Here is a 15,396-nt window from a genome sequence, read left to right as displayed (position 1 = left end):
TCCAAGTTGCACACCCTGTGTTAAAGTGTACCATTTCCCAACTTGATCCCACCCAACACCATGATACTACGTTCCTGTCCCGTTTTCGAATGTTGGAGGAGTTGTAGTGAGTTCCAGATTTTCTGCAAATTAGAATTCAGCAAGAGTCATTTTGTAAACCTAGCTTGTGCATTGTATGAACTCCTTCCTCCGTCACCGTATTTTGTCACAGGTGCGATGCACATACAATTTTCGCGCATACAATCCGTGTGCATGTAACCGTCTTTACCATATTTGCCTGCAGAGAATCATCCCATTGGCAGAGGAAAAATTACTAGTGAGGTCTCTGCTGTCATCATCGTTGTCTGGTAGTTAGGGCTAAATGTCGTTCGTCTTAGGTGCTTGTTGTCCTTTTATGTGTCCACTACAGAACCGTCATGACACATTTCCATTCCGTTGCAACGACTTTCACAATCGAGAAATGACGCCTTGTAGGATATTCAGCTCCTCCGATATGAACATTTGTGTTTGCTTCAGCTCCAGTTGTTGAATGATCCCAACTAAAAGTAATTCAAACACACTTCCTGTGCGTTTATACATATAGAGCACTTTCGCTACAACTAGAAACTGCTCTGAACTACTAACACTGTATATTGTAATGTCCCACGTGATGTGTGTAAACAACTCTTCACACCAGTATTTACAAACACCACCACTTGGTTTAGCAAGAGGATTCCACACCCAGAGGGATCTACTATCACCTGCAGACGACGGGCTTCTGACCCCTCCCACGGAGCTGACGATGTCAACTGAGCAGAGCGCCACCTCTATAAATTGGCTGGCATCGGCAATTCGGTACCAGTTTTCTGATGTCCCTCCTACTGTTTGCCACGGAACATTAGGAGTAACCTAACCCCAGGGCATCTAGTCTGCCTCGGGACTACGCCTGTCCTATCTCCTGGCTTAGCCTGCTTCGGGGCTCTGCTGGCCACTTAACCATCCCTCTGCTTGCCACGGAGTATAGGGTCCCTAACTCCACACTGCTTAGCCTGCTTCGGGGCTCTGTAGAGATCCTGTCTGCGACTTTATGGTCAAAGACTACCTATAACGAAACCTTGCATACTTAGAGAGATTATTTGGACAGTATTTTGTAAAAATACTTTTTATATTGGAAATTTTATAATAAAAGCCAGTAGTGGGAGTCTATTCCGGACGTTCTTTTTATTAACGCTCTACCTATAACCTATATGGGACAAAGTTTTACAATATAATGATGTATGGTGGAGTAGTTGGCTGAGTTGCCTGTGATCATAGAGGGGTAGCGTGTAAACTAAGATAATCTTGCACTTTTTATACCAGAACTATAATTTAAGAACAAAAACGCAGGTCATTGTGTCAAATTAGACTTGTATTCTTGTGACTCCTTAGGTCGGAAGAAATTCTTTCGAGTTCTGTATATGTATGAGTCTTAGTTTGAAACTGAATTAATTGATACAAAAATGAACCCAAACAGTGATTCCTCACGTACTCTTGAGCTACCTCTAGTCAACTCATTTCCTTAAACGAATTACTGGTGACGCCACTGATGAAAGAATAGCTAAATAAAGAGTCTAATAGAAGATCGAACCAATGTCCACCTTGCATCCTTAAATATAGTTGTGATGTCGTTTGCTTTGTGGAAAGAAAATATAATTTACTAACAATGATTTACATTTTGACTATTTCAGTGCGTCTGAGTTGCATACATTTATTAAAGATGTTGTAAATGTCGCCCGTTTCAAGGAGATGTTCAATAATTTGCTGTTGAAAAGTAAGTAGTATTTTTTTATACCAGTTATATTTTATTTATTTATTTTTAATTAGAGATGGATACTGTATAAGCTACTGATGTTTATCAAAATAATTCGTTGTTCTCGTTGCTCCTTGATATCAAGTGTGAAACACTGAGATGCTAAAACAATGTGAAGTTCACTTAAAACTCTCTAATCGTAGCTATCAACATCGAATAATCAGTTGCAGTCCTTCATATATTACTGCTTACTAAATAAGCATTCTTGGATTCTTACAGGGTCAATAAGCTAGTTATTGATTGAAATAATACTTACCCTATGGTATTCTTAACAAATACCACAAAAGCCAACTCTCTTGTACTTATCACTGAAAATTAAAATTACGTTGGTAAGTTTGGGTGGACAGTGATTTAAGTAAGAAACAAGTGTTCACTCAATTAAAATTAAGTGCAAACAATGAGGTGGAAAATGATAGTGTAAGTGTAAAAATATACCTTTTGATATGAAAAGTGGTATGTAGTTTTGTCTTAAAACGCTCCAGTGCGAACACTGGAGATATTGGTAGATTCCTACTCGCTAGTAGAGTTCCCTCCACCAATAGGTATAACTGGGAGATGAGTTTCAGTTCATAGCTGTTGATCTGATAGAGAAACCCCACATTCCACGTAGGAGAGGGAAAGTGTCCTTAACCTTGAAGTTAATGCAAGGTACTCAGCAAAATTAGAAATTCCATTTAGGCATACGACACATACAAAATATGAAGGATTATTAAGATTTTTACTACTCGTGAAAACTTTATCAAAATATTATGAAATATGACGGTTTAAGACGCGCAATTTCAGTTCAACATACCGTGAAACATCAAGATCCTTCGTTGCCCTACGAGGCATGGTTTAAAGTATAATATTTAATATTTGCCTGTCTTTGGCTGTCTCTAGTAATGAATTTTAGACATATTTGATAACACTGGACATACCAATTAATTTAATTGCTCCATTTTATCTCCATGTAGTATTGTAAAAGTTAAGAAATGTTAGTAATCAGAGTGCTTATTTATGTTGCAGCGATTAGGAGTTTTGATAGATCATGTTAGTTGTAGCAGTTAGGCGTGTCCATGTGTATCTCCTGGTTAATTTTCTCGTAGTCTGCCGCGATTTCACGAACCCTTGCAGTATCATTCAGTTGCATAGTTTTTCTCCATTGAGGATAAACGTGGGACTTGCAATGAATGGTTTCATATCATTATTCGCCATATGTACCTCTTAACATACGTTAATTAGGATGATGAACATTAAAATTTGTGATCTTTGTTACTATTACCTAAGCGGCGCTTTCTTGCTCTGATTGAGAGATAATACTGCGGATGACACTGGCTTCAGATTTAAGATGATCAGGCTCCTGATTTAATCATTCACGTTTCGTTGTGGTAAAAGTATGAAAATAACAGACAAATTCTGACCAAAGCATATATTAACTAATAAATAATAGCGTTACAGTTTCGGCAAATTAACTTTGCCTTCATCAGACACATTATCTCCTTCCTTCTCCTGTCCTTCCATCCGTTTATCCTCCTATTCAGACTTGGAGGTACTTCTATCTGAATGTGTCTGATGAAGGCAAAGTTAATTTGCCGAAACTGTAACGCTATTATTTATTAGTTAATATATGCTTTGGTCAGAATTTGTCTGTTATTTTATAAAAGAAGTTCAAAAGCTAGAATGAGTGGCATTCAGATAAAAGTATGAAATTTTTGTATCTCCACAAATCATTATGCTGCATTGAAGTGTTATATGATGTGCATTTGTAACGATAGTGATATGTGGTTCGTTCAGTGGTGTCTCTTTTGCTTTTAGAGTGTAGCTCATCGTTTAAGAGGCTGTTTGGATGCTCAAGTGAAAGCGGAGCGATTTTAAAGGTAAGGGAATTATAAGTTAAAGGTAAGGGAGACTTACTGCTAATTTCTATAGAATAATGCGAGCAAGGAGATAGGAAAGAGCAAGAAAAATAATTAAAATTATAATTATCTGGTTAATTCTTTTTAAAAAAGAATTAAAAAGACAAATAATTATCTGTTTTCTCTTTCAAATAAAAGAGAAATCTGATTATTTAGCTGCACAAAGTTATTCTTTACCTTAACTTTGGCTTGTCACTGTCTGTCGAAAGATCAAACTAGCGATGCTAACCTGAAACGTTATAAAATCCTATCTCGGGAGGCAGAAATTCACATTTTGCTCTGATATACAAATACCAAAATTTTCTAAACTTAGAAAACATGAACAATTAACATATTTCAGTTATTTTCTTCAATATAAATGAATTACTCAAAAATTCCAATCGTCTGCGTTTATCAAACAGTTTATAAACAAGTATTTTCTTTAATTGTAAGAGTCAATTGAAAATGTCGATGAAAATAAGTACATTTTGTTCTGAGTTTAGTATCTCCATCACGGTTTTGTGCCATGATCTTACTGAACGAAATAAAACTAGATAAACGTTGTTCTCAGGTCATTTCGTATGAAAGGATTTGGAAGTTTCTCGTTCTATTTTCTTCCGTTAATTCTGTTCCTTGTTTCATTTTTTTTTTCTATTAGAGTACAATTAACGTACCTTGGTTCTTGTTTTTTGAAATTCACAAGTCACTGCATAAATCACTTCAACATTAACATGCATTTAGAGTAAATAAACTTGACAATTAGCAATAATTTCAAGTTTTTGAAGACTCATTTGTCTACTCCTTGCTCATAGACAATTTTGTTGGTGTGAATGGAATAGATATATGAAAAATCCCATAAATCCTGTCAACTTTTACGAAAATTCCCTTTATCTCATTTCGAGAAATAATTGTCAAAAAATCCCACAATATGAGATTTTTCGCACGGGTTAGCATCACCGGATCAAACTTTGAGCTTCATTCGTTTAACATTAGTAGCATATTTTTAAGAGTATATTTATTTTTCATGCAATAAATTATTTAAGTATAAGATTTATCATACGTTGGAAATAATAAGCAATAGTGACCTAGGGAGGAACCCATTTTCCCTAAGGCTCTACAAGGTACTTTGATATTTCAGGAGTACTAAGAATTGTAAAAATCATAATTTGTTTATTTCTGTAGTAAAAAAGAAGAAAACAAAATCTGTCATTCCTTTGCCTCCCAAAGAATATATATATACTCTACTGAAATATATATTGTGACATAATACTTTTAAAGATATATAAAATACGAATTTATCTCAATATAAAATTAATAAAATGGTTCGTTTCTATGTTGGAGTACGTATGATCTAACATTAGCTTTTAGCCCAAAATTTGTTGGCTAAGATACTGTATTTTTACGTAAATTTTGAAGTCACATCACGATGTGGATTTGTATAGAGAACAGACATACAAATAAACATTCTGCTTTATATATATATATATATATATATATATATATATATATATATATATATATATATATATATATATATATAAGAGAGAAAGAGAATATTCAGTCAAATAAGTGTCGGAAAGTACTTTCAAATTTTTAATTACTGACCTACTACCGGTGTATATTTAAAATAATAATTCTAATTTTATTACAGTTCTGTTTGACTCATGATATGTACTTGCAAGCAGCAGGAGCAGTCATCATTATTTTACAGAAATGGCTTGGCGCCGAGGAAATATCAGAAAGTGCTTTCAAATGGAAAGCGCCTGCAAGTTGGACTGACAAGGCAGAAGTAGAGTGTACAGAATTTGAGGATGCGCTAAGATCGATGATTGGTCCACAGCTTTTATCTGATCTCCATCTTGAGAGAAGTGACGTTAAATGGTGGGAGATGAAAGTGGTAAGTTTATGATTGTTTCTATTCCAATTTAAAAACTGGCTGAGAAGTAATATTAGTAATAATGGCTGAGAAGTAATATTAGATTGGCGCGAGTGTGATATCAACTTTAATGTCTGATGCGAAACTTACCTGAGCAACACAACACAGGGATGGACTAAGGTCACGCGTCTAATGTTACGAAAATTTTGTACTCTTCGAGTAAACAGGCTGTGGTAACAGTTGAGTAGGGTCGGATGAAAAAGCATCATGAATAACACACAATTGCGAGTATTTTTTCTGTACGAATTTAATTTTGAACTTTGCACAGCAAGCTCCAAAACTTGAGAGTGCATTTGAACAAGGAATGGTGAATAAACGGACCACCTGGCTTTAGTTTGTTACGTTTGTTCCGGTAACACAGCATTGCAAAATTACCCTTGTTAACACCGACCATCATCATCTTCGAATGAGCTCAGGAACGTAGAAGTGAACCCTCTCGAAATGTTCGTGCCATTTTAGACAAGTTAAGCATACAACATTCCACTGTCATTCGGTGGCTCCATGCCATTGGATACGAACTAGATATACACCATAGCACTGTCGTTTTGCAGCTCCGTGCAATCGGCAAGGTGAAAAGATGGTGGAATCGTGAGTGCCACATAAGTTGACACAAGCTCCCTTTTGGGTATATGCTTAGCTTACGCGTATTCGGCGCTGAAGACCCGCGTTCTATTCCCGGTGGAGGTTTATGTGATTCGGATGTCCCTTTAAACTATAGGTCCACGTCTCATACATTCTCGGGGCTGAACGAACCGCTGAACTCCACATTAGTCAATGAGTTGGTACTGATCAACAAGAGTCGCTGTCTGAAAGTATTCAGTTTTCTGAGGGTAAGGAATAACTGAGGGAAAATCCTGTATTGGATTGTTACTTTAGAGGAATGTATTATTGTTGTTCAAAATAGAGTCGCGTAGAGACGGAGTAGTTACAATGCAAGTAATGAGTTTTGACCATATTGATACTGCATCAGAAGTTGACAGTAAACCCTGATGAATTGTGACATTTGGATCATTTCACTTCAAGAATAACAGGAATTAATACACTATAGGAACATTCTTACACTTCATCTATTTGGAAATTTGCCTCGACAACTTTTTTTACTTCTTTTCATTCTTTTCTATTATTTCAGTAATAATAGTAGTAGTATAAGTTGTTACGACAACGAGGGCATCTTTTCGTCAACTCTCAGTCGTGAAGGATAGCATGTCCTCGAAATATTTGAAGTGTTTCTCCAAGTGCAGAAGGGAGACACAGTACAGTTTGGGGTAATGAAAATGTTACAAAAATTTTAAGTCCCATGTACCAACCAACTCTTGTGCCATAAGCTTATGCATTGTGCCGTAAGATAAACACACGTCTCGATCGATTTAATGTTTCTGGTATTCAATCCCAACTCGTTCTCCTCATCCTCTACTTGTCTAAAGCTGTCTGGGTGACGTAATCTTTCTTTCCATTTAGACGGAAAAAACAGAAACCTTGTTTACAAGGTTTATAGCTTTAAAACAATCCCTTTCATTCGTTTGTTCTGAAATGTCTTTTTAGAGCCTGAATAAAAAGATGGTCACAGAATGTTTCGATAGGTTCATACCGGGAACAGTTCAAGATAAAAATACTGAAGCGAGTGATGATCAAAGACCCGACCTCTTTAATAACTACTTCTGCAAAACATTACTTCCCTTCCCTCTACAACCCATCTTTTCCCTCTCCACCCCATCTGTTCGGACAACTTATCCAACCTCTCTACCACCCCGGACGAAGTTCTGGCTCTCTTGCAATCGTTATCTTCACATAGATCACTTGGACCTTATAACATTGGCCCTCTCTTTCTCAACAAAACTGCTTCAGTTATTGCGGTTCCTCTATCTATCTTATTCAATAGATGCTTCAAGGAAGTGTATTATTCCACCAGTTGGAAATTAGCTCACGTGACCCCAATATATAAATGAGGACTTAAACATTATGTACCCTCCCATAGACCAATATATTCTTTCTGTAATATCAATTATCTGCGAAAAAATAATCAAAGACAGGCTACTTAAATTCACCTCACCTTACATCTACAGTTTTCAGCACGGCTTTCTACCGAAAAGCTCAAGTCTCACAAAGTTAAGTACTGTTTTCCTGTGCAGTCAAATGTATGAATAACAATACTCAATTAGATGTTATCTACTTTGATCTCTCGAAGGCCTTTGATTCTGTCAGTCACATTCATCTTCTTCATAAGCTCTCCAATAGATTCAATGTACATGGCAAATTTCTCTTTTTAATCACCACCTACTTGAAGGACTGTAAACAAAGAGTTGTTCTTTCAGGGGCGACTTCTAACCCCCAACCCGCGATCTCATGGGTGCCTCAAGGGAGTGTACTTGGGCTTTTGCTATTTGTCTTGTATATGGATGATATCTACACGCATTTATCAGCTCAACCTAGTAGCCTTCTGCTTTTTGCTGACGATTGTAAGTTATACAGAGCAATATCGTGCTTCCATGACACAATTTCTCTACAGGAAGACATAAATTACCTTACAGGCTAGTGTGAAATGTGGCACTTGAAACTCAACAGTAAGAAATGTGGCAGCATTACTATTACTTTGAAAAAGTCTCCTGTTCCCTCCACATACCATGTCAATGATTCACCTATTACACATTCTGCTAGTCATAATGATCTTGGTGTCATCTTTCAATACTTGATTGAAAACTCTCATTCTCTGACCACATCTTGTCAATACTTAAGAATTCAATGCGCATGTTGGGACTTCTGTATCGATTCACTGAACTACGCACTGTTTCGTCATTAGCAACTTTTTATAAAACTTTAATAGCGGCCAAGATCGAACACTGCTCTCCCATATGGGCCATGTCAGCAACTACACATCTCTCCAGACTTGATTCTATTCTTAATTTCTTTATCACTATAGTCCGTTTTCGTGTTCCTGCACTTCGAATATTATCTAAGAAGGAACTCTTGCGACATCTCTCGAAGGCCTGTACGCAGAATTATCTCTGACCTGAAATATCTTCATAAAGTAGTTAATGGAAACTTAAGATCGGAAATATTACTTCAGGAACTATTCTTACGTGTCCCTTCCCGCATCACCCGGAATACCCACCTATTCAATCTTGCCCGTCCTAGGTTGGCAATTATACAGAGGTCCTTTTTTTTTTTTTTTTTTTAAACAGAATACCAAACTGTTATAATCAAGTAACATCTGATGTTGACATTTTTTCGAGTTACCCGGTGTTTGATAGAGCAATTAAACGAGTTTTGACGGAATAATATTACTTTTACACTCTTTTTTGACAGCGTTCTATATTGTTGTACTAATTGTTCTCTTGTTTTTTCTTTCTTTTGTTAACATTTCCCTGTGTAAAATAACAAAGTTATGCTGTATCTGGGAATTTGTTCAATAAATAAATAAATAAATAAATAAATAAATAAACGCCTTTATTTGCATTCTTCCCCTTCTTTAAAGACTACGTATTACGCAAGCTAGGAAGATTCTCCGTGTGAAATCTATGGAACTTGTCAATCACGGCAGACAGAGGTAGAAGGTTTCGTGCTTCCCAAACTCTATAATGCGGACGCAGAGCTCTAAATACTACTGACAGAAATGGGTGTTAGTCAATTATTAATTTCATTTTGTTTGCCAGTAATTGTAAGCAAATGTTTCGGGGGGCGTCATTTGGGCAGGACAGAAGGGTGTAATTTCCCCCACCCTTGAGTGTGATAAACACATAAGGCCTTATGCAGAGTCGTTTTGAAGAATGATTAGCGTCATACTAAAGGCCTGACTACTGCAGGAAACATATGTTATTCGAATTCTTTAGTATGACTCTAATCACGCGTCAAAACGACTCTTCATAAGGCCCATATTGTTTAACCAAATGTGTAGTAAAGTACTAATATAAAAAGTGAAACGCTCATGTCGGCAGAGAATCCCGTACCTCCCGAACAAAATCTAAAATGGCACTGCTTTTAGCAACAAATCTACAGAGTTGCGATAGCACATTCCTAGAGCGCTTATATTTGGTTTTAAGAATCGGAAGTTTAATCCCACTCCATGTGCGTTCATAGTGGACGACATTGAGAGAGAAAGATTCAAATGTGGAGACAAAGAGGGATGATTTACATATGCAAGTTTAGAATTGAAAAAAAAAAAAAAAAAAAATGATCGGGCAGCATCCAGATTATGACAAAATTTGTTATTTTGCAAAACGGAAGAAGGAAGGTTTCTGAACTGCGTAGATCACATCAGGCAGTTGTCGAATTAAGGTACAAAACTCTTTTTAGAGCATCAGATGATTGCGAAGAGAGAGAAAGATTTTAAGATCTGGGGAGGTAAATATTTAAAAAAATCTTCAGTTTTCGAGACGAACCACAAACATCTTAGCTGTTGAGCCATGACTATCCATTCAGCCACTGAGAACTCTACACAATCATTCATATACTTTTCTTGTAGGTACGTTGAGAAACTAATAGAATGGTATATTCCAAAGGTTGAGTCGGTGGGTGCGCCGTTAACATTGAACGAAGACCTCTTGTAACTTAGTTGTACGGTGCATAATGAACTTCCCCTTGTTCAGGGACACTTTTTAAGGCAATAAAAGTTTGTTACTACTATGTTAATTGAGTTATATTTGATAGAACCATCTGATAAACTAGTGCCAAATACTCAGACATAAATAACCTTTTACGGAAGCTCTAGTGGAAAATGAAACAAATCGTCGTAAACAAGTTAGACTTTTGAAAAAGAACAAAATAAAAGAAAAAGTAATGAAAATGCTTGTAACAGTGTCACTTGGATGCGAACATTTAACTTTAATATATAGTCCATATGTCTTAGATGAATGGTTAGTGTAAGGGAGTCATTCATGGATGGTCCTAGATTCGAATCTCGACAGTTCTTTTTTTTCTTTTAGGTACGCTCATACTGTGCATTCCAGAAGTTCAATGTAGCTGCAGCTAGTTTAAGCCGAAATTATTTTCAATATGTGATTTGTTATTACATGCTTTTCTTTAACTTGCGATGTTTCAACTTTGATATTAAATCTTACAAACTTAATTTAACTCATTTCCCTACTTCATATCATGATGACCTGTTTTCACAACCACGACAGTCGGGCGGTAATACAATATTCCATTCTTATTGTAATATACGTATTTAAATATTTTTAGAAATTTTTGACTTAGAAAGAAACGTACAGTGAACTGTACGATCCAACATGGACTCCTGGAGGAATGTGAAACGAATTTAGTGTACGTATAAATTAGCATCTGAAAATTACACTGTGGGGAGTAAGACACTGAAACCTCCTAGGAGGGGCAGGGGTAACATGTAAAAGTAACAGAAGATGAGAAGTAAGTTTCACTTTTATGTAAGTCTTTTACTGTACATTTGATCAAACAATATGTGTTTATCACACTTAAGGGAGGGGAAATTACATCCTTCTGTCCTGCCCAAATGACGGACCTGGAACATATGCTTGCAATTACTGGGAAGGAAATGAAATTAATCGTTGACTAACACTCATTTCTGTCAGTAGTTTTTAGAGCTCCGCGCCCACGTTACAGACTTTGGGAAGCACAAAACCTACTGCCATGATTGACAATTTCCATAGATTTCACAAGGAACATCTTCCTTGCTTGACGTAATATGCAGTCTTTGAAGAAGGTAAAGAATGCAAATAAAGGCGTTTATGAACCTATCAGGACATTTTGTGACTTTTTTTATTCAGGCTCTAAAAAAGTATATCAGAACAGACGAATGAAAGAGATTGTTTTAAAGCTATAAACCTTGTAAACCTGGTTCCTGTTTCTTCCTTCTAAATGGAGAGAGTATATTACGTCACACAGACTGATTTAGACAAGGAGAGGTGGAGGACGACAACGAGTTGGATTGAATATCAGGACCAGTAGTCGATCGGGACATGCGTTTCTGAATGCATAAGCACACTGCGCTAGAGTTTGTTAGTAATTGGGACTTAAACTTTTTGTAACATTTTCATTGCCGCGAACTATACCTCAGCGGTAGAACGTTCACCTCTAATACGAGGGACCCTTGGTTCAATCCCAGGTCATATATATTTGTAGTGGACATCATGATGTCCGTGAGTTTTCTAGAAATTCTCCCCTTCCCACATTTTCATCCCACCAATAATTTAATTTCATAATCATTCACTTTCCTTGGTCATCCCTCTCCTGTAGCCTAAAGGGTATAAACGTGGAACGTAAAACTTGAAATTTCATTTCATTTTCTTAAGTGTAAAAGATGGAAGAGCAATTAACGTAAGATTACGTTCACAATTTTGTAACGTTCTCCAGGACTAAGAGCACCTTATTTTGTAGAAATATTGTCAAAGATAATTTTTACTTGCTTTATTGCATTATTGTTCCATGATTAACTGTGTATCTAAAGAAAACGAATATTGTAGTGTGAGTGATTATGAAAGAATTGTTAAAATGACAATGCGGACAGAGAATGTTGTCTATTAAGGGGTAGACTAGTAAATATTTTTCAAAAGGTAACAAATTTTCTTTTGACCGTTTTTCGTGAAAAGAAATAATGAAATGCTGCTTTCCACAATAATAGATAATGCTATTCTACACCCAAAAATACAAATCGGAAGAATTTACAGTGTTGCCATCCATAGAAATTACAGTGTGTCCAAAATTTGAATTACCCCAAAATCTAGGTTAAGGCAGCGTCTAGAAAAATGAACTCAACGGTAGTTGATTAATTATCATGTTGTCTTGGTTCCTTGTTTACTACTTTTTAAATAATGTTTGTATTTATTTTGTAATAACTTACAAAAGTTATTACGAAATAAATAAGGTATATTACAAAATAAATTCTTTTCACTTACAAAAAACGGGCAAAAGAAACTTTGTTAGCTTTTCAAAAAATATTTAGTAGTCTGCCCTCTTAAGAATTCACAGATTTTAGTTAAGACACGACAAAAGTTGTAATTCAAATAACAAATTTAACTTGTTATTACATAACCACCTGTTCTATAACAGAATAAGTTCAATGAGATTTTTCAGTGTACTTCATATGTCGAGGGAGTTTATTGTAAACGAGAATTAATGTTCAAAAGTATCTAGGCTGTTATTTTAGGGTTATTGTTGTTGTGATGTTATATCTATCTCCATTTGAATGCATAGTAAAATGTTCGTGAAAATTTTGTATCTTCAGATGAAGCTATGAACTAACAATTCCTAAGCCTGAAAAAAAATAAACCCATTTTGTAAATATTGCAAAATCACATTTTAATTTAGGTTGAATAATTGTGATATATATATATATATATATATATATATTATTATTATTATTATTATTATTATTATTATTATTATTATTATTATTATTATTATTATTATTATTCAGAGCAAGAAGATGGACACTTTTAGTTGGGACTTTGGAGGACGTGTAGGACCACCTTTACATTTACACAGTGCAATCTCGTATATGTACAAATTTCGCAAAGATGTGAATGCCGTATATGATACACTCAATAATGAGTGTAACGCTAGATTTGGAGGATATGTAGCTTGGAATTTGTCTCCTCCTTTCCCTACCATGTTTGTCGACATTTTTTTCAATGAACAACTCTGTAAACTTTATGTCTTTCGTATGGTGGATTTTATACATATAAACGTGAATACTTTATTCCATCCGTTGGCACAGCTTCCGATGCTTCTATGGGAGAAAACATACGGTGGATCGTACTTGTCAGTGGTGGAGAAAATGCATGGAGATTGCTTTAATATGCTTCAAGGTAAGATTTGTGTGTTCTTTTCTTTTGTAATGGTGAGCCAAATTAAATTAAAAACTTTATTTCTGTTCGTAGAGTACACTGGCGCCTTGCCATTTGGCTACATTCGTTATTCCATTGTCTTGACAACAACTAAATCACATGAGAATATGTGCACGTTTTGTACTTCCTTATTAGATTACTCTTCATTTCAGTGTGATAGATCTTTCCTAAAGTAAGAATTACGTAGATCTCAATAGTAACCCATTTTATGTTGGTGTTTGTTGTCCTTTTTCAGCAGCGAGGCTATATAAGACATGAACATAGTTTAAGATGAAATTTAATGCGTTCATTTCTCTTTCACTAATGCTTTCTAAAACTGTTCAGTTAAATTTCATAATATCGAGGTGCATTGCCCTTTTTGGAGTTTTAGGTTGTCCTATTATAGGAAACTTAGATACTTGAATAGCACCCAAAACGACGTGACTTTTCTGTGGCAGAATTCTAAAGTTAATGTTTGTATATTCCTCGTTTCATCTGATGATTCATTTCACTGGGTCAAGCCTCTTTACAGAGCCAGGTCACTCATTATCATAATTGTGTGTATAGAGATTCAAAGCTGAAAACATCCGTAAGATATCTTGTAGTTCGTGTTATGCTAATGAGTAAGACATTTCCACGTTTTTGATAGGTATGTTTTTCTTTGTTTATTTGTTAGTTTTTACCCTTATTATTACTAATATAAGTAAAAATATCAATATAAAAGAGTAAATCAACTGACTCACTGAATGTTTCACTCATAACAGATCTCCGAAACTATTAGTCATGGAATCTTGAAATCTGGTATAAATATTTTTCTTCTATCATAAATTATAAATAAGATGGGATTTTGCTAAATACGACCCCGAAGAGGGGATACGGGGCCTTGAGTGATTCTGTGTTGTTCTCCAGATCCCTGAAAGTCAGGCAGAAAACTTCGAAAATTCGTATAAACATTCTCCATGCACCCTAAGCTATAGAAAAGACGTGGTATTACGAATTCAACTCCGAAGATTTAAAAGAGGGGTGTGAATGATTTTTTGCCGTTCACCAGATCTACAGGACAGTCAGATGTAAAACCTTGAAAATTTGTGTAAGTGTTCTTGCATTCTAGGCTCCAGGTTAGACGGGATTTTGCAAACGGAGCTCTAAGATGGAATTAGAAATTTCTTTCTTTCTTTTGTTTTCCCCGAAACTTGAGCGCAGAACCATGAAGTTGTGTTTGTGTTATTGAAATGCATTCAATATCAAAGACGAAGAGGAATGGAACACAGAGAGAGAAAGAGATTAAAAATATTGTCCATGCTAACGCGCGAGGGCATAGGCTAGTAAAGTAATACGTTATTCTCATATGATGTGTTCATGGATTACATTGGAATAACTGTGATATTTGTGGATCATTCTAATTACTGAGATATATCTTTGCAGTAAATTCAACATGAATCAAGAAAAGCGGCAAATTATACCGTCCCGTAAGTGTGGCTGGCTGCTATATTGGATTGATTTCCGTATTGAATAAATCAAGTGTAGGAGAGGCAAGGATTTTTAATATGTTGTTACATTTACTGTGTGGACTCTATATTCAGAGTTTCAGAAATTCAACAATTATGTCTGGGTTTGATCTAAAATTATGCCTCCTAGACAGGTGAAAATCAAGATGCGTCTTCCATTTTGTATCACCACCGACTGTCCGCTTCAATTCATGCTTCCGTTCTACCCCATTAGGTTTACTACAGGCAATAACATAACAATTCACTGACAGTGGCAGAGCGCTGCACACGTATCCTCAGTGTTCCATTTCATACATCTTAATGTTTTGCAAACGATAGGTATTTCCATTATTTTGATTATCATCTAGATTGATGAGTGAGTGGTGTGCCCTCTCTTTCCCCAACATGACTTGTTTTCGCCTATGCTTATAGTACTTACAACTTACATATCCAGAATACTGTATCTAAAACAGAGTAA

At 35.7% G+C, this 15,396-nt stretch overlaps 1 protein-coding gene across 2 annotated transcripts in view; it reads left to right on the top strand.

The window, feature by feature from the left end:
* The window catches only part of LOC145675765 (uncharacterized), a 182,412-nt gene that overhangs the window by 16,741 nt on the left and 150,275 nt on the right, over window positions 1–15,396 (top strand). For both annotated transcript variants that reach the window (XM_081746425.1, XM_081746424.1), the window contains exons 4-7: window positions 1,707–1,789; window positions 3,623–3,684; window positions 5,354–5,599; window positions 13,023–13,413. In XM_081746425.1, the coding sequence (XP_081602551.1) occupies window positions 1,707–1,789; window positions 3,623–3,684; window positions 5,354–5,599; window positions 13,023–13,413 (782 nt within the window). The remainder of the gene's footprint in view (window positions 1–1,706; window positions 1,790–3,622; window positions 3,685–5,353; window positions 5,600–13,022; window positions 13,414–15,396) is intronic.

This window comes from Thermobia domestica, chromosome 18 (assembly GCF_964235325.1).
Source record: "Thermobia domestica chromosome 18, izTheDome1.hap1.1, whole genome shotgun sequence".
Classification (NCBI taxonomy): Eukaryota; Metazoa; Arthropoda; class Insecta; order Zygentoma; family Lepismatidae; genus Thermobia; species Thermobia domestica.
The sequence above is the reverse complement of the archived record's forward strand: the minus strand, read 5'-3'. Positions and strand labels throughout refer to the sequence as shown.